General features: G+C 41.4%; 1 protein-coding gene across 2 annotated transcripts in view; it reads left to right on the top strand.

Moving 5' to 3' along the window:
• sptbn2 (spectrin, beta, non-erythrocytic 2) overlaps positions 1–19,090 on the top strand; it is a 48,375-nt gene that overhangs the window by 3,022 nt on the left and 26,263 nt on the right. The window contains exon 2 of one of the 2 annotated variants that reach the window (XM_069669176.1): positions 8,278–8,465. In XM_069669176.1, coding sequence (XP_069525277.1) covers positions 8,309–8,465 — 157 coding nt within the window. In that variant the 5' untranslated portion in view covers positions 8,278–8,308. Of the gene's footprint in view, positions 1–8,277; positions 8,466–13,290; positions 13,827–19,090 lie in introns of those variants that run through there. The other variant, XM_069669177.1, reaches the window with a different exon arrangement.

Below are 19,090 nucleotides of genomic sequence, written 5' to 3'. Positions count from 1 at the left end.
AGCTTTTTTTCAGTTCCTGCCATTCACACTTCTATTGTGCTGCAGTGAACCGTGACACTAACCCAGCCTTGTGTAACCAGTGCTGCTTTCTGATGTGCAGCTTTTTATGTATCATCACGTTTTTGAAGTCTGTATTTTACAACACTGCAAAGTACAGCAGAAAGTTAGCTGAGGGTATTTATTAAGCTTTTTCCTGCAATAGTTGATTCAATATTTATATGCAGTAGTGTTAAATGTTAACCCTATGAAAGCCATGCTGCTGCACATGTGCTCTGTGTTGTGAGGCCAGAAGGTGACATTGATGGGGTTGAATTTTTTTTGCTCCTAGTGACACTTGGCACTTCTTCTTTAACTGTGCAAGAGCTTTAACTGTTAACAGATAAACACACAGAGCATAAATGTATAGAATATATCAAGAAAACCCACTCACCTGTCAGGTTTCTGAAATATTTCAAGTTCAAATCAATCTAATCAAATAGGTTTCTCAGGATAAGACTGCTTTGCAGTTTTAATTTTGCGATGCATAAAAGGTTTTCACTCATTAGAACACTCCAGTTTGTTTTCAGGACCCTAAAAAGTAGGTCAGAAGCATGAATATTACAACATCGATAACTTTTTTTGTGAAACACGAGATTTATTTAATCTTAAAACCAACTGAGGCCAATTATACAGAAGAGCTGTCCCGAACAACTGTGTCATCTGCATAAAATATGCATCCATTTTTTCAGAGCTCTATCATTAATATAAATGGCAAGTTATCTTGTATTTAATATCTTGCATGCAGTTCCATACTACAGCTTTCCATGATAATTATTTTCCATACTTCTTGTTTAGCATATATGTTACAACATGAATGGCGCAATATTCTGCTCTGGCCTCAAATTGCACTCCTCTTTATCTGTACCAACTTAAATAAATTATATTCACATTACTGTTAATTTAATGCTAATATCCAGCCGATATAAAAATGAGTCTGCTAATGTTCATGCTGAATGCTCAATAGTTCATAGAGAGGACAATCCACTCATCTCCTCTATTTTTAATGCTGTCAGAAAGAAGAGGGACAGAACAAAAGAGGGCGTTACAAGGGCACAAATAAGAGCCGGAGCTGGACATTGTCTCACAACCATGTGGAAAACATGCTGGATTTTCCATGGACATGCACAAATGTTATTATTTTAGGGCACTGCATGTACTATTCAAGCTGTATTTACAGTAAAAAAAAAAAAAAAGATCAGGTCACTGGAAGGACTTTGTTTTAACTTCAGTGCCTTGTGCGGGGGCAGGCTTTTTATGCAGAGGCAGAAAATCTGAGCAGTTGTTTCACATGTGCTCCACAGGCTCAGAGTGTTGCCACCCCCACAGGAATCTGAAAGTGTGAAATCTCTCTGCCAATTCAACATTGAGCTATGTTCAGCAATCCTACCATTCTGATATTGATCTGTGCTATATTGACCCATAAAAAAGGAACTGTGTGCTATTAGGAAGAGCTCAACTGATATGTGTTTTTTAAGCAGACAGCAGTACCAATTTAAGAGGAAATAAAAAAATCAGGGATTGCTCATATGGTGACCAATATGGTATTTTTTTTAGCGTAATGGAAATACATCTTTTTCTATGTTGATTTGGTACCTATAGGATCTGCAAAGGTATCCTCAGGCTGCTTTCTTCAACAAAAATCTTTATTGAAGAGAAACTAAGCTGTGGAATCCGAGCTCTGCCATCAAACTACATGATGACATTTCTAAATCAACCTAAGGATTGTTTTCTTCATTATAGCAATAACATTTGAGAGCAGATAAATGAAGGAGTGTTGCTCAGAAGGTACTGTAGTTTCATTTGTAGGTCCAAAACCCTGTCCATATTATGCTCTTGTTTGTGTCAGGTATTTTATATTGTCATGAAGTGGTAGAGCTTGTTGTGTCATTATAGGCTTTGGTCCTTGAGAGCCTTTTGATCAACCATGCACCAGCATCTACCCACACACACACAGTATGCATGTAGACATGCTGACAGTGCTCACGCTTGCACTTGATCTTGTGTGTTTTAAAATGGACAGGACCAATCCACAGTAGATTAGCCTGATCTGCATGAATATTTCATTCAGTGATGTTTTTAATTTGGATTTCTGGCAGCCCCAGAGATTGATGCTGCCACTGTGACTTCCAGCCAAGTGCACTTCAAAGCAGAGACTGAGCTCGGGACTCATTCAGAAACAGAAGGAACCACTATAACGCTGCCTTGCTTATTTTACCTTGCACGCCGAGGACGTTGTAGATCTAGATTTAAAATATAATAAATAAGCTAATTCTTTAAATGATAACAATGTTGTGAAATTGTATCAGGTGTATTTCTTTAAACCAATATTGAACCTTTTTATGCATGGTTGTTTTACCCTGTCCTTTACTTTGAGCTGTTGTAACAAGTGAATTTCCCCCAATTAGGGATCAATATAGTCTGTCTTATCTTATCTTATGAGAGGAATATTATCAGGGGGAATATAACAGACCATTCTTCAAGAAATACTTCAGCTGTGGAACTACTCCTACTTCTTGTTTACTCATGCCTCTCATTGACAATGATCAGCCAGTACAGCTTGTCTCACCCACTAGTCTGTGATGAGCCAAGGCTGAAGAAGAAGGATGCTCTCTACAGTTTAATCATTTGGATGGGGAGAAAGTAACCTTCTAAAAAAATAAGTAATCATCACATTTATTTTGTACTATTGTCCTGTATACAGAACGCGTGCCCACAACAAGCAAATTGTCTATGTCCATGCGGCATGCTGCCGCTTGAGTGTTTGATGAATGTGATGCTACAGGTCAACAAAGGACCTCTGCTGTCCTATTCAGTCGGGCATTCAGGCCAGGATCAGCCGCCTGTGGAGGGGCCTCTGATGCATATGTGCCTCTGGCTGCCTCATCTCTGCAAACAGGAAAGGCTCGACGGCTGGCCTCAGCTCTCTGCTGACTCCTCCATTGTATGGGGCCAGTTTGGCGGGGCCGGCTTTGTGCGCTGCATTTTGGGATCTGCCTCCCCGCCCTGCAGGCTCATCTGAATATCACAGGCAGGCCGATTTGGGACATCACAGAGGTGCCACCTCAGCTTGAACTCATTAAAATGTGTTTATTTGAAGCTCTTGGCTGCGTTACAGTCATAAAGATATGTTTTTTGTAAAATATTTAAAATATTCATGGTGTATTTTAAAGACCAATATCATACTGTGGCTTTTAGGAAGAGTTGTATGGCAAGGCTGATAGCTTCTTTGTTTGGCAGACCAGGGAGTGGTTGTGTGTGTGTGTGTGTGTGTGTGTGTGTGTGTGTGTGTGTGTGTGTGTGTGTGTGTGTGTGTGTGTGTGTGTCTACCCTATTCCCTTGGTGCACGGTGGCAGTGTGTCTGGCTAATGTGCACAGGCCTAATTCCCTGCAGGCAACTGATTGTGGGCTCTATTTCTCTTTTCCTCTCTCCCTGATTAACGAGTGCAGTGACAAACAGACCAGCTGGGTGAAGAGAAGCAGCACCAGGGAGGGGAGGAGGGATGACGACGAGTGTGTTGGTGGCGCTGCCTCTCATGTCGCTGGCAATGCCCTGCTTTCTTAGCCGGTGTCGTTCTGCTGTGAGCGATAGCCTGATGTGTGTCTGCCTGGTCAGAAGCTGGGATTTAGCCTGAAGGCATTCTCATTGTCCCACTTTCACTCTCCCCTTTCTCAGAAGCACTATTCTTCTGAACAGTTGCACTTAGGGTGCGTGTCCTTACTTAACGCTCTCCTATTTTATTTTAGAGAAAGCAAAGTGCTGTGGCCTCTTGTTACCCAGCTTGAGGATATTTCATAACAACATTGTTGTCATTGCATGTGTGTGCACTCCACTGAAGTTTCATGGTGTTACGCAGCCCTGTTGCCCAATTATTGCTTTAACAGATTTACCCCACTTATAGGTTTTTTGTATGTTTTGCTTGTATTGATTGTACTAGTAAGTGTTCAGAGAATAATTTTCAAAGGCTCATCGACATATGAAGGACATGACCGACTTAAATCTTTCATTACATTAATGTGCTTCTTTTGTTATGTTTTTGTGGATTAGGCCTTGAGGGGATTTTCTTTCATGGAACCTCTTTCATGCCCCCCTTTATGTGGCACATCTGTCTGACTGCCTGCCTGTCTGGGTCTCTGTCTGGTATGAGCAGAATTGTTGCATGGCAGTAGCTTTGGGGCTAACATCTGACGTCTCCAGAAGGTTTGTGTTTGCAAAATAAAAAAAAACAAGATTCAAAAGGCTCCTATTGTGCCTTTGCAGGGTACCGCTATAGTTTAGGTTCTTTTCTGTTTCTGATTTGGTTTTCTCTCTGGTCCGGGGGGAAGGCATTTTTACGTCACTCAGGCTAGCATGATTGTTGGTCTTAAACAGACCCTGTTGTGTGCTGGATGCTAATAGCTGGATTGGATGGATTTGTGTGCGTGGCTTTTTAGAAGCAGTGCGTGTATGTGCGAAAGAGGGTTGGTGGTGAGGGTGTAATGGGTCAGCACAGCTTGCATGTGTGGTTTGGTGTCACACTGTTGTGTGTCTGAGTGGGAGGATGAGTACAGTAGGTTGTATCATAGTAGGTCAGGGGGATTGTTTGTCTGATCCATTGAGGAGCGATTAGCGTAGATACTGAGCCGACCCTCTTCCTACCGCACAATAAGGGGAGGATTGCCCTCGATTTGGCACGTCCAGACTCTTGTGACCTCACGGGTCCTGCCCACCTCCAGCCCCCGCCCTGGTCCACTCCCACAGACAGATTGTCATGGACTTCATTGCTGACAGGCCTGCCCTGGAAAGTGTGTCTTCTCTGTGGCTCTTGCTTCCATGCTGTGACTTTTTGGTCATTTAAGCTGCGTGGAAATCTTCCTACTTAGTTCTTTATAAGCAGCAACACACCACAATAAGTCTCCTGGTGTGGGCCTGCTTTTTATTCATTTATTCATTTTATTAATTTGCCCTATGGTTTGACATAGAGTTGTTGAGGAGGACATGTACTGAAATGGGTGAAAGTTATATAAACTGATTTGTGGACTGACTGTTGATTATTGTATCTTAGACAACATCCAACCTATAAATTGACACAAAAGTAAACACACTGACTTCCTTGAACACACGTTCATTGGGTTAAAGGCATTAGCCGAGTCCTGGGGTTCCAGTCAGTCGGGAGGTGACAGGTTGGGGGGGCAGTGCGGAGGAGTTGTTCTGCCTTCTTCTCTAATCCCTGCATTTAGTTTCTATTCCCAGCGACTTCTTAATCTGCCCCTAATAGGATTTGCCAAGGTTTTGTTTTATTTTTTTTTATTGCTAGAATGTGTGTGACTTGTTTGGCTTGGCTTGACAAAATGTAGCCTAGGCGTACTGAGGGTTGGGGTGATGCCGTGGTCTGTAGATTTTATATTACAATTATGATGGCAGAGCTTTAGATGTCAAAGATGATAAGTAAGAATTGTATTTAAATGTGAAAGACACCTTATACTGTATATTTTACATTGTGTGTATTTGAGTTGCTGTTTTATTGCATAACAGAATTGGATATGCTTGACTTACACAACAAAATCTCACCCCTCTGGTCATGCATCCTGCTCGCCCTAATGGATCTAAATTGCTAACAACATAATTGCAAGTATGATTGTGGCTGTGGACCTTTGCTGCATCTCTCTTCTTTTCTTTTTGTCTCTGTACTTTAAACTAACCAATAAATGCAAACTAATCCTTTCAAAACAAACAACAAAATAAAACTTCATAATGTGATTCAGAGAAACATTAACACACCCCCAAGCTATAAAAATGCAGATTATTGCTGTGACTAAACTTCTCTTTTAAAACAAAATAGCCTACACAGTGCTGCAAAGGGATGATCGAGATTTCCAAGTTGAACATTTTGTATTGTAGTGAGGCTTTTTAAACCTGCACCCGCTCGATCTACCTCCCTCACACTCAGTTAAAAGGAGCTATTTGGTGTCAATATGTGTTCTTTTACACCTAATAAAACAGGGAATGTCTATGGGCCCAACTCGACTGTACACTGAGGCAACAGTATTAAAAGCAGTTCTGGCAGCTGTCTGTTATTGACTTCCAGGTTTGATTTAGAGGATGCATTGCCTTAGCTTGGCATGACTGATCCAAGTGTTGCTCAATCACACCTTAAGGGAAAGAACAGAGAGTGAATACATGAATAGCTCATTAGTGTGCGATGTGTTGCTTAGCTGGCCTACTTAATCTCTCTGGAGAACCACCTCATTTGTTCCCAGGAATCTCTTCCTTCCATCCTCTCTCTGTAGAGCGACGTAATCTAACGTAGTCTTAGCAAAACCCACTATGCCAGACATGATGGAGATATTTTAGAAGACCAAAATATGAGGACCGCAGTTACCCCCCCTTCCTCTCTTCCTCTCTCTCATCCATGATCTCTGTATAAGTCAGCCACAGCTACTAGACACAACAAAAGATAAACTAAAAGGTATTAGCAAACTGACTGCTCAACCTCGTCGATTAATCCATTCAGTACCCTGAAATCCAATGTCCCCAGTTAGTTAATGGGACTCTCTGGTGGGGGTTTAATCCTGGTGTAGAGCCCCGTTTGGGTGTCAGCGCCTAATACTTGGGCAGGATCTGTCTGGTCAAACGAACATAGTGTTCTTCCTTTAATACGATGGAGTGAAACCATCAATAAATTAAACATTTCAGATGGGAGGTAGGATGTTTACCTTTTTTTTCTCAGACAATTTAGTGTATTTTTATCTGAATGTCGTCAAAAAAGTCTGCTTTTCTTCCCTGCCCTGGGTTAACATCCCTTATCCTCAATATAACCAAGCTTTTAATTCTTTGCTTCAAAGCAACAATATGATGCTATGAGGATTGGGTTGTACTGGATTCTATGTAGCAGCCTGTGCTTGTCTTCAGCCATCACTGTGGGTGTGTACAGCATGAGTGAGTGAGTGTACTACATTTCTTCTGAAGTTGTACCAGAGGACAATATGCATTTTTTTCTGGCTCGAATTAAATCTGTCTGCAAAATTCAGGAACTCAGCCAGTTGCATGACGGGGGTGGGACTGACCTGCTTGTTTACGAGGTATTGATTGTTGCCATATGAAGCTACCCTTGTCATTATATAACTGCCTCACATGCAGTCTATAACTGGATGCTGAGTTAGTACAAATAGAAGGATTGGAGGGGATGTTGCATGGTTAACAGTGAGTGCAAGGACGGAGACTGACTGACAGACTGTATGATAGAAGAGCAATGTTTTGATGAGCTGGTCCCCTCCCAATACCATTTGTATCATATGTCCTTTCAGCATGTTGTGCAAAAGGATGCACATTCATTTTTATTGCTAGTACAGAAAGGGCTTCAAAGCTCAGCTCGATGATACATTGACATAATATTAGCAATGTGACATAAGTAGTATTATTTCAATTTAACAGGCTGCCATTTTCAAGCTTTTATTTTGCTCACATGGCTGTTCTGACTGCACGAAATAACCAATGAATGTCACTTATGTTAAGTTAGCATATCTGAATTTCTGTTGCATACTTTGTTTACCAGAAATATCAGTTGAAAGTATCATCAGGCATCCTTAAATATTGCTGCATTACAGTACAAGGCATCATTCAGGTGCAATTCTTTCAGTACTCCCAGGTCTAATGCAGTAGTGTGTTATAACTGCTGCATTTGTGTAGAGGCTTTGCTTTCTAGGTTTCTCATATCTGCATTTTGTGTGTGTGTGTGTGTGTGTGTGTGTGTGTGTGTGTGGCTCGAGCTTTATAGGTTTTGCACATGTGCAAGTCCAGATCTAATCAGCGTAGATTGAGCTTGTTTCTGCCATCGACACTCAGGCTGAAATGAGATTACTGCAGTTGCCCTGGCTTACAGGAGCAGTTATATTCAATTATTGCTTTGCTAACCTAACGACTTCATGGCAGTTGCAGAACTTATCTCAAAGTTTTTATCACATTAGGCGCTCTGGCAGTTGGACTGTCCAAGCTGGTATTTGCATGACTGTCATTTGATTACATAAAACTTGAGTGCAGCTGTGAGGCTGTGAGGAGAGTGTGGCTGATGTCTGTTACAGTGCATCATCCGGCCCCAGAGGAAATAGAAATAGACGCTCAGCTCCTAAACTAAATTGTACAACATAGCTTGCAAACATTTAAAGGGTCAGTCTTGCAAATCTTCTGGTGTCAGACATTGTCCTCTCCCTTCTCTGCATGCACTGACTGTGTGTTTTTGTGTCTCTGTGTCCGCATTGTAGGGTGAATGTGTTTTCCTCCAGCCTTGACACCATGAGCACCATCTCGCCGACGGACTTTGACAGCTTGGAGATCCAGCAGCAGTACAATGACATTAACAACCGCTGGGACCTGGCAGCAGAGACTGACTGGGATAATGAGAACAGTTCAGCGCGCCTCTTCGAGCGCTCGCGCATCAAAGCTCTCGCAGGTATGCTACACAAAAATGAGTACCTTTTTATGAGTTGGCTTACACTCTCATTTCCAACACTAAACAAAACAACAGTGTAATATATGAGACTTTATGAGACTCAAAGGTTTTGCATTACCTGTATAGGTAATAGAGTGATCTCTATGAACCATAAATAGTTCCCTTTATACTGTATTCAATAAAACAGCTGAAAAACTACCTTTGTAAATATCATAATGTATGATTTTTAACGGGTTATATTGTTAGAGAGGCTTGATTCAGTTCAGATGTCATTTTTGAGGCTACAGTTTGAACTGTTTTGTTGGAGATTATCTAAAACATATTTCTAATATTGTAACCTCAGAGGGGAGGTAACAAAGATAAAATGATTTTTGTTGATTGATGATTTTGTGTTTTACATTTTTGGTAATAAATTGAATAGTGTGTGACTATGAGTAGGAGTCTTCACCACAAAGTTTCAGTGAGCTGCAAAATGAAAATAGCAAAAGAAGCTTATTATCAAACCATTAGCTAGAGTTGATGGACAAATTGCACTGCGGGATTCATTAAACCCTGCTGAGCTGAACAGTATGATGTTAATAATATTATGATAATTCAGATATTACAGTCAAAACACTTCCATCAAAATGCAAGTCAAAGAAAGATTCAGTGAGACTTCGGTTGGACTCTAGAAAACAAATTAATATAGTAAGAGTAGACCAATTATAAAGCTGCTGAATGTTATTTAAATTGTACTTTTTGAAGAGCTTGGTTACATTTTACTCATAACTGTGAATATCACATATGAACCAAACACCCACATCAGGTGGAAATAGGTAAATCAGTGATTAAAGGTAATCAGTATTTGCACTTTTTCTCTGCATTTGACCGACTTAACACAAACATTTTATAAACAGTGAGTGTGGCTGTTAACGTCCGAAGCCTTAGGCTGTTTTACTTCATGTTTTTCAGTCACATACTAACACACTCTTCTGTCAAACATTTTGGTGGCAGCCGGTTTGAGACCAGCAGAAATTCTCCTGTGATTGTTAACATTTCTGAGACTGCCTTTGTGGCCTGGCCATGATCTAACATGACAGCCTTTGACAGCACATTTCTGGAAGGCTTGACAGATTATTCTTTCCGGTCCATTTCTGTGGTCAAGTAGTCAGGAGAGGCTGTCCACTGTGGCAAGGAAACACATGTTGTTGGTGGACATTCTTAGGGCTGACTACGTCTTGCACGCAAATCTATATGGACAGTAAAAGCTTGAAGGACGAGGAACGAGGACGAAGAACACATGTCAAATAACATCCTCACGTGTGATGTTCTGTAGTCGTTTATTTTGATGCAGATGAGAACACCAATTTTTTCAGACACCATCACAGACAGTTACCATTTATTAGAGACAAAATCACAGGTGAACAGTAAGTCGGACGAACCTTATGAGGCTCTGCGATACAAACTTTATTCTTTTCCGTCCCAAAAGGCTTAACTCTGTCTTTATAGGGCAAGACAGAAATACCTCCAAAATGAGGACAAAGCCGGGGCGGCTGTAGAGTCAGTTCACCAAAGAACAATAAGCAGTGATGGAATGAGGTGTTGAGACGAGACTTTAGGGCTAGGTAGGGTGAACATTTTCCATCAATAGTTCAACACTTAAACTTCAATCAACCATCCAAACATTTCATAAAGCTAGTTTAGTCTAGAAAGTCTATTCACACAATGATTGTTTTTAACAGCCATCACATTAATGAATGAAGTTTATCCAGGATTTTTTTTAGTGACGCTGTAACTGTGCACATGCAATGTCAGTCTGCAGCTTTGTTTCCTCACTGACTTGCCTACACTTAGCTGTCAATCTTCTGACCTGTGCATGTGCAAGTGCATGATTGTTTGGCTGGCCTATCCTTTAGGAGGCTCAAAGTAAGGGGACCCAGGCCTGTGTGTGTTTGTGCGTTTGTATAAGTCTCTGTGTGTTTTTTAAAGTTCCTTGTACCTTTTTGTGAAATAGAAATAATCTCTATTCTTAATAGTTGAAACAGGTTGCAGTATCATAGAGAACCCAGCAGGGGGGAGCAACAGGCAGACAGGGACCAAGATATATACACACACACACACACACGAACGCACACAAAAACCACATGCTCTGATGATCTTTGAGCACCGCTGTAGTCAAAGTATTTCTGTTAGATAAACCTCATTTCACTTACAAATGCAGCCCGACGCTTCTCCTCAGCAGAAGACTCACTTTGGGTGCTGCCTGGCTGCATAGACACTGTTCTGTATTTAAAGACATTCGGCATCTTTCTTTCATATAATTATAGCGCTGTGTGTGTGCGCGCGCTCCCCTGTGAATACCTGTGATACCATCTCTCTTTCACAAGTAGGGGCTTGATGTGCACATTCTTTGACATGCTAGAGCAGCTATTTCCCCCCTAGGCACAGCTCCTGTCCACCTTTTTACAACTAATCCCCACATGTCAAGAACTTCTGCATCCTGTAAGCTGCTGCTGCTTACTTACGCTTCTCTCTCTCAATGAAACCTTCTGCTTTTCTCACTGTAATATGATCACCCCATTTCCTGCTTCACACCCCTTACACCCTTATGATCTACTGGAATCATTTTACTCTTAGTGTGACAGCAAAGGCTGCCACTTGTTTCACCAGAGAGAACCTTTTTTTAAGCAATGCCCCGCTTCACACTCAAAACAGTCACATGTATTTACTTACAGAAGCTTCCCAAGTAGGAATGAGCAAGCCTTTGCACTTCAGAATCATGCATAAGTCTTTGAATATTACTTTCACAATATATTCAAACCATCATCATAAATCCATCTGGAGATGGACAGAGATCATGCCTCAAACATTTGATGTTTAACATGTTCTAAGAAGCACAGAAATATGAATAATGAACTCTCTCGCTGTTGGCTGCATTTGGACACACTGGGAATAAGACTTGAGCTATTGTGTGGCTCATGAGAATTCAACCCTACTAGCTCCAGGGGGATTCCCCTTCAGATCAGATATTTACTGCCAGTGTTTGGCGTGTAGTCAGGCCTCCAGCCCTCCCAGAGGTCCAGAGAAGGGCTCGTGCTGTAGGATGGATAAAATTTACACGCTCAGCAGTAGTTCTTTCCTTTCTCCCTCTGGTCCGCTTTTATCTTTCCCTCTTTCTTCTGTGTTCATTCACCACACAAGCCCATCATTAATTTTCATTAAGTCCTGTTTACTCTAAGCACGAGTTGCTCCCACATCTCCATTTGGCAGACTTTCTCACAGTTTATTGTTGAATTTCACAAGATTCTGAAAATAACCGTTAACTCTATCTGCTTTGTTTATCTCGTAGTGTCTCCAAATGACTGATGGGTTTTATGGGGAGTAAACTGCCTCAATGTATTAAGTTAGGATGCATAAGCCAGACACACAAACCTGCCATCACATCTGCCTCTCATGTTAATTGGGATTGTAATGTTTGATATATGCCCATTGGGATTTTAAATGGCCATTACTGAGCTTTACCAGTTCTGTGCTCTTCATCTCTCACTGCATGCGACCGAAGCATATCCTCAGACGGAAGTGTGTTCTCTTTGGATCTCATTAGTCCAGTCTCCCCCCTCCATAAACACCAAGTCACAGAGGGCTCGAGGCGTTCGGTCCTCTAATGAGACCCATCCAGATGCTCCCTGCTCATCAGGACAAACACACATCAAAAAAGCCCAACCAGACCCTTTTACCGCTGCCCCCCCCCTGACCAGACCTAAAAGCCATCCACTCGTAAGTCCTGTGACCTTTGACCTTACTGTGTTTACAGTCTTGTGTAATAACTGCACACCCAGGCATTTAGTGCATCTGTAACTTTACCTCGCTGCTGCATTTTTAGGATGGCAATTAACTGTTGCAAGAAAGAGTTAGCCTAGCATTCAAATAGTTGGTTAAGGCAGAGTATCTGCTGCTTGGTGTGTAATACCAGGAATTGAATGAATAAGAAGGCCAAGATTACTCTTTCTTTAATATGATCTATTATTTAGGAAAATTACTTTTGCAAATTTTAAACCCAACATAATTTAAAATGTTTATGTCCCTTTCCCTCCAGTGTTGCAAAAAAACAACAACAACTTTATTTGAAAGAGGGAGAAAAAGCACCATATTAAACCTAAAAAAAAATATATTATATACTTTTATTTCCAATCAGGGGTGCCAGAAATCATTTCTATATTTGTCCCCTTAGCTAGTCAGACATAATTACTCCTGTAGTTATATTTGTTTTACTCAGGTAATGACTCTCCTCCACCCCCACTTATACTGAACCATCTGCCTGGCAAACGGGCGCTAAAGTTCACCATCTCAAATCTTGTTCAGGCAGGAAAGAGCTTGTTGTCTTGCTGAGGCTGACTCAACAACTTCCTTCCTGTCTCAACGCCTCATCGAAAGGCAGAACCTGTGTGCAGAAAAACTGAGAGCTAGTGATAGAAATAAGACGGAACCACACAGCGAGAAAACAGGATAAGAAGACACAATCTGATGGGGACTTTCATGACATACCTTCTTGGCAGGCCACACCCCCGCAGCTCCATGGAATTAAGGTGGAGTTGAATAATCCGCCTCGAGCTACACTGTGTAAAAGAACGGTAATGGTTTAGTCCACCTCTACACCTCCTCCCCTCCTCTCATCCTTCCACCATGTCCCTCCTTTGTGCTCCTCCCTCAAACACACCTTATGCAAATGACTCAATGCTCAGACGGCACAGCAGGCTTTGTTTACACAGCTATCCGACCACAGCCGGTTAGCCTTCTCTGCTGTGCTCTGCTCCAGCAAATGCATGTTCAGAGTTTGGAGGGAAGGAATAGCCAGTATTGTGTTGCTAGAACCACAAGGGAGGGCAACCAAAAGCTTTGACTTTGTGGTGTGGTGAAATTCTTCACAGACGGAGGTGAAAAAGGAGAACGTTTTGTTCTTCAGTTTTGTTTTAAATATTTTTTTTTTTTTACATCCTCCACCCGGGCGCTCGCTGCTGTGTTTTCATTGGATAAGGTGGGACATACAGTAGATGAAGAAAAGAACAGGCGCCAACATTTTCAAGTGTGTCTTGTGCCGTGCTGAGGGAAGAGGACAGAACAAGGCAGTTTGGATTACCTTAACTTTTATCGGCTGGATTTAAAGGATTCTGTACATTTTCAGCAGGAAAGGTTGCTTTTGCTGTGCTATGCAGGAGCACTCCCATTCATTCTGTATCTGAGAGGAATATTCAGGAGCAAGATCCAGAAAAAAGGCCATGGAGTGGGACCACAGGGAAAGAGAGCCCTGCTTGTCCCCAGCAGCATTTGTGAATCAGGTGCAATACTCTAACATCCTGGAAGGAAGGTTTAAACAGCTGCAAGGTAAGAGTCATACTGACATGCCGATTTGGTTCAAGCTAAGTTTTCTGTCAGTTTAAAAGTTTGTCTCCAATGGTTTGTTTGGGTTAGCTAGGCTAACATATGAATATACAGTTGTCTTATTGACGTCACATGTTAGTCCTTTGGCATGTGGAAACTTTCTTAGAGTGAGAGGTGTTACACTTTATACACTGTGAAGCAGGAAATATTAGGTTGAATGGACTAATTAGCTAGTGCTCTAGTAGTCGTCCTACAGCAGATGCTTTGGGTTGTAAATGAATCTCCGAATAGCTCAGCATTTTTCTGGCATAAGCGGTTACCTGTGAGGTTACCTCTCACTCCGGTACGATTTCAGAGCTCAATGTGAGAGAGTCGTGGAGAGCCATAGTAGACGCTCAGTAGGCTTCAGCTCAGCTCTAAAGCAGGCCGGCAGTCTGGCACCTGATCACTGGGCCACCTGTCCTTCTTATCTCATTACAATGCATGGCTCTGTCTCAGGCTAAAGCCTGTGAGGTCTGCGAGGGTTTGCAAACTGAAATCACAGAGGCCTCTAGTTTTTACATGCGACTTTGGAAGTGACATGGAAACTAAAGTTTAAACTCCCACACCAAAACGTAAATGACTCAATATGGGGGAACTCCCTTACCAACACCCCATAGTTTTTCAAATAGCATTTGTAAATGCTTGTGATATAGTCAGTAACACGTTTTCGAAAATGTAGAAAGTCTTTTTTAATTCTTTTGGCAGCGTGAAGATTTTAGTTTGATCACCACGTGTACGTAATAATTGCAGTGAGCTTTAGCCCCTTTAGTCACAGGCCACAAGATAAAGTAATTGCAGTAGCTGAGCATGAACACGCTTTAGCGTATGAAACTAGCATGTCAGTCACTGGTGTGCATGAAGATTGCAGTGTTTTGCTAGCTTCCGGTCCCTCCCTGGTAGATGTCTGGAAGAGAGAGCTGTCTTCAAGTGCACTTGTGGGCCAGGTCCTCTCTCTCTGCGTGTTTGACATTCCATTAGTGGACAAACATTATTCACCTCCCGTATTAAGCACTATCATCATTGCCACTGATCCACAGCCTGATCCACTCAAGACTTTTGCACGTATGAATCTGTGAAGTTATGCCTTAATAATAGAAGCTCCACTGACAGCACCTATGATCTTGACTGGAGATAAGACTCACTGAAGGTATAGTATCTTTTTCTTCAGGATTCACAGCGTTGTCACTTTCAATCATGCAGCCTAACGCTCAAAGAATCTGCGGGTACATACCACAAAGTGTCTAAGGTTCATGCCTACTATTTTAACTTGTCAAGCAAGAAAACCTTTAGCTCACGGTGTAATTTGGGGGTCGGAGATCTGTCACATAATTTGTGCTGACAGGACTTATTACCACTTCCCTACAACTAGAACATTGTGAAAGGAGCTTCAGAACTCTGTGTATAAATGCACGAAAAGGGACATAAGGATAACAGACAGATGTATGTGTGATACTCGTAGTGATCTTAGATTGATGGGTTATGTCTGTGCATGGAAATGTCCTGGATGGAGTTTGCTGTAAATACACACACGCGCACACATACTCAGACGCCAAAAACACATTTTGGCAACACCCACTTGTATTTCCAGTTTGTCTACTCCTGAGGCTCATTCCTCGTGTCACTCCCTCCCTCCCTGTGTTAACTCATGATTGCAGCAAGAATGACAAAGTAGCAGATATGCGTATACATATTTGCTGTCATTGTATCAACACTTTAAACAAATGGAATCAATTACAAATTGTGTTTGCGTTCACTTTAGATAATTGTCATCTTCTTGCGTGCAGTTTGTAAAAGGTCAGCAGTTCCCAATTTTCCTGATGTTAAAATTTGACATCATAATTTCCATGTAATAAAATAAGAAAAATACATTATACATACAATATACTTTTAGTGGTTGGAAATCGTATTTTCTGATCCTACACTAGTCACAAAAGCACTGCACACATCGAGCATTAAGTGAGTCATAGGTAAATGATATCTAATCTGTAAAGAATGAACTGAGTAACTAAATAACTATGGCCAAGGGAGAAATGGTTTAATGGAACACTGGCCCACATGGTGAGAAGTGGGAGGGATAAAACCTTCATCTCTGTGCCATGGAACAGGCTTTATTGGCAGATGGAGGGACAGTTGCTGCCTTTTAATAGCGCTTTTTTTTTTTGGCTCGCCCCCACATCATACTCTAACCCGTAAAATCATTCATGACCAATTAGGAGAATATATAGCTTATTGCAAAGCCTCCCACCACTCTATCTACACTATATTATATAACCCTACTGACTCATGTAATGCTATAGAGAGATGCTGTGTGAAAGTTCATATTGCACATACACTTCCACTTTTTCCTCGCTTCGTATTGATTTTGGCGGCAGATAAACATGTTGCAAGTTTGGTTTGATGGTTCACAGATAAATACAGTGTGGCAGGATAGATCACAGGGTCCCGGTCCAAAGGGTCACTGCCCTCACTGCCTGCACGCTCTAAGTCAACTGCAGTGGACTTTAGTTTGGACCGTCACTCAGCAGGCATGAGCAGTATGGCATTATTCAAATAGACAGTATTTTGACAAAGCTTGGAGGTGTTTTTGTTTGCCTTCTAGGCCTTCAATACACAAACACAGAGAAGAGAATGAAAAGTGAAAAGCTGTCCAAATGAAGTCTGCAGCTTAGATATTTTCTGTGCTCAGTTGACCGATTTCAGGATGTGTCTAGTTATGTCCTGTCAATCCACCTCTGCAGTCTTGTTCTACTCGGTTAGTTCAGTTCTTTCTTCGTTGTGTTTCCTCTCAGTGAATGCTTAGCCATCTTGGTCCGAAGCATTCTGTTGTTGTGCTGTATCTAAAGATTTGAATTGATACTGGAAGAGATAAATGTCACATTTCGGCTCATGTTTCGGGACCAGTAGCACACAATGCATTGAACGTTGTAACTTAATATTTCTAACACTCTTAGTGAAAGCTTTGACTCTTTTGGCCTCCAGCTTTAACTCAGAGTCACATTACCTAGGTGTGGAGGGGTCACCATACGTACCAATACACACAAACTCACACACACACAAAATGCCTTTTTGTTTGTACAGTTTTACTAATATTGACCGTTTGCTACTGAAAGGGTTCACAACTAAGTGCAGTTTTGGAGACTTGAGGATAATTATTGTCTTGTTGACATTTCACACCCTTTCTGTGTGCAGATGTTATGGCTGAGAGGTGCCTGTTACCGCCTCCTTTCTCATGGGATTGGCCTTGGCCATTCCCCTCCTCGCCTATCTCCCCCATTATCAGCCCCAGCTGCAGATGGTGCAGAGGGCCGTGACCTGCAGGGCATGTGGAGTACTTTCATTGCCTGCAGAAAGGGGAAGAGGACAGTAGTATTGTTAGACAGATCTGTCTTATTCACCCTGTGCGGTTTTGACATAGTATGAACAAACCTGTTAGTGAGGCAAAACATAATGTCTTGCTTTATGTGTTGCCTCAAACTGTTGAAAGTATAAAAATAACTCGTACCACATGTGGCAAGGCGTCGGTTTCACCGCAGGCCTACTTTCAAAGTCATATGCAAAGGAAGGGCAGTTCCGCTTCTGTGCTTCTGTTGGGAGAGAAGCATGTGCATCTGTGTGTGCTTTCTGCTCACTCTGTGAACAGGTAATGTGGGTGCAAAACAGTTTGATTTGGATAGCATAGGTAGTTTGGGGGATGATATGCTGGGGGTAAATCTTCATCATACTTTTATATAACTGAAGCAAATTAAGACTTTGAAGGTTTCCAGAAATAGAGGTTATTATTTCAAAAATATGACACAATCTTGTGTGTGAAACAGTGCTAGCCCTGTTCTGTTGCTGATCTTAATTTAAAGTGACACGTGAGGAAGCCCCTCTGATCTGTAAGAGAAAGTCTAGAAGTGAGACTCAGTCGTTTTGGTCAGGTCCAGGCACTTACAGAAGGAATTATTTAAATGTGTATTAAACGATGTATTCCCTCTCATACAGGGTTGATGTCTGGAACTCACCAAAAGTAGCTTTAAGTCCAGAGTACATCATGACATAATTCATGAATACCATCTCCTCCTACAACCACTCTTGAGATGGTTTTTCCTCATTGTTTGCATTGCTCATGACACCCATGATTTATCACACACTGTTGTCTCAGCTCAAGCCACCCACTGATGTCAATACACAATAGTAACCACCCGCCACAACGCTTACAAGCACTGTCTGAGTTCGGTCGTGATAAATACTTCATGTTGACAAATAACAGAGTAAAATGTATGACGTCAAAGTATTCTTTAAATGAGTGCCTTGGTTCTACTCTGTAATCTCAGACAGCATTTTGGAATTTTGGAAGCTGATGGGTCAGAAGCTGATACTTAGTTTTCGTCACAGTTGTAGGAATTCATGCTAACTAAAGGACAGTTTGCTGTGAGATTGCAGCATTACTAAGAACTAATACCCATGTTCTCTGATAAAATCCAATGTAAATATTTCATTGTATTTTGAATTTTCCAAATATATATTGTCTCTGTTTCAGGAAGACAATATATATCTGTGTATTTTGCTTTGTCGTTGGGTAAATTAAAAGTAAACTTAGACTTTGATCTAGGGGTTTGAAGTTTTGTACATGTAAAATTAACTTTATTTCTTGTCTTTTTACTATATGAGATCTATTCAATTGGAAGATAACAGGTTATATATTCTTCCACATTTACCTTAACAAATGTCAAACATGGCAGATATAAAGTGTCAAACTAAACCAAATTTAAAAAAGCAAGTTTTAAACTCTTTTTTTATCTCTGTTTGTTGCAGATTTACAATAAAGCACAAACCTGTGACTGAAGTTGCAATGTTGTTGACATATTTTCCAGCCACATTTACCTCTGTGCTAAATACGAGCAAAGCTGACTTCCGCTGATGAGCTCCTTTCACTGTACCCTTTGGCACAGAACCATAATCTTGTCTGTGTGGAAATGTCCAAGAGAAGGTCATTAAAGCAGATTAAAAGCAGCAGATTGATGGAAGTAGTTTACTCATTCTTTCTGAGGACATGTTGACCAGAAGCATGCGTTACGCAAGATCAGGGTGGGTGAGGGGCAGTGTGTCCAGACTTTACCAAGTCAAGGGCAATTTTAACCCAGCCCAGCTAGAAAGGGCATCAGGAATGTTTATTAGGGAGGGAGGCTTGACCTGGGCAGGACTTTAAATGAAATAAAATTGTTAGCAGCACATGATGATTG

Source organism: Semicossyphus pulcher, unplaced genomic scaffold, assembly GCF_022749685.1.
Source record: "Semicossyphus pulcher isolate SPU_LCO1_2020_fin unplaced genomic scaffold, fSemPul1.0.p SCAF_10, whole genome shotgun sequence".
In the NCBI taxonomy this organism is placed as follows: Eukaryota; Metazoa; Chordata; class Actinopteri; order Labriformes; family Labridae; genus Semicossyphus; species Semicossyphus pulcher.
Note: the sequence above shows the minus strand (reverse complement) of the source record. Positions and strands in the feature narration are given on the sequence as shown.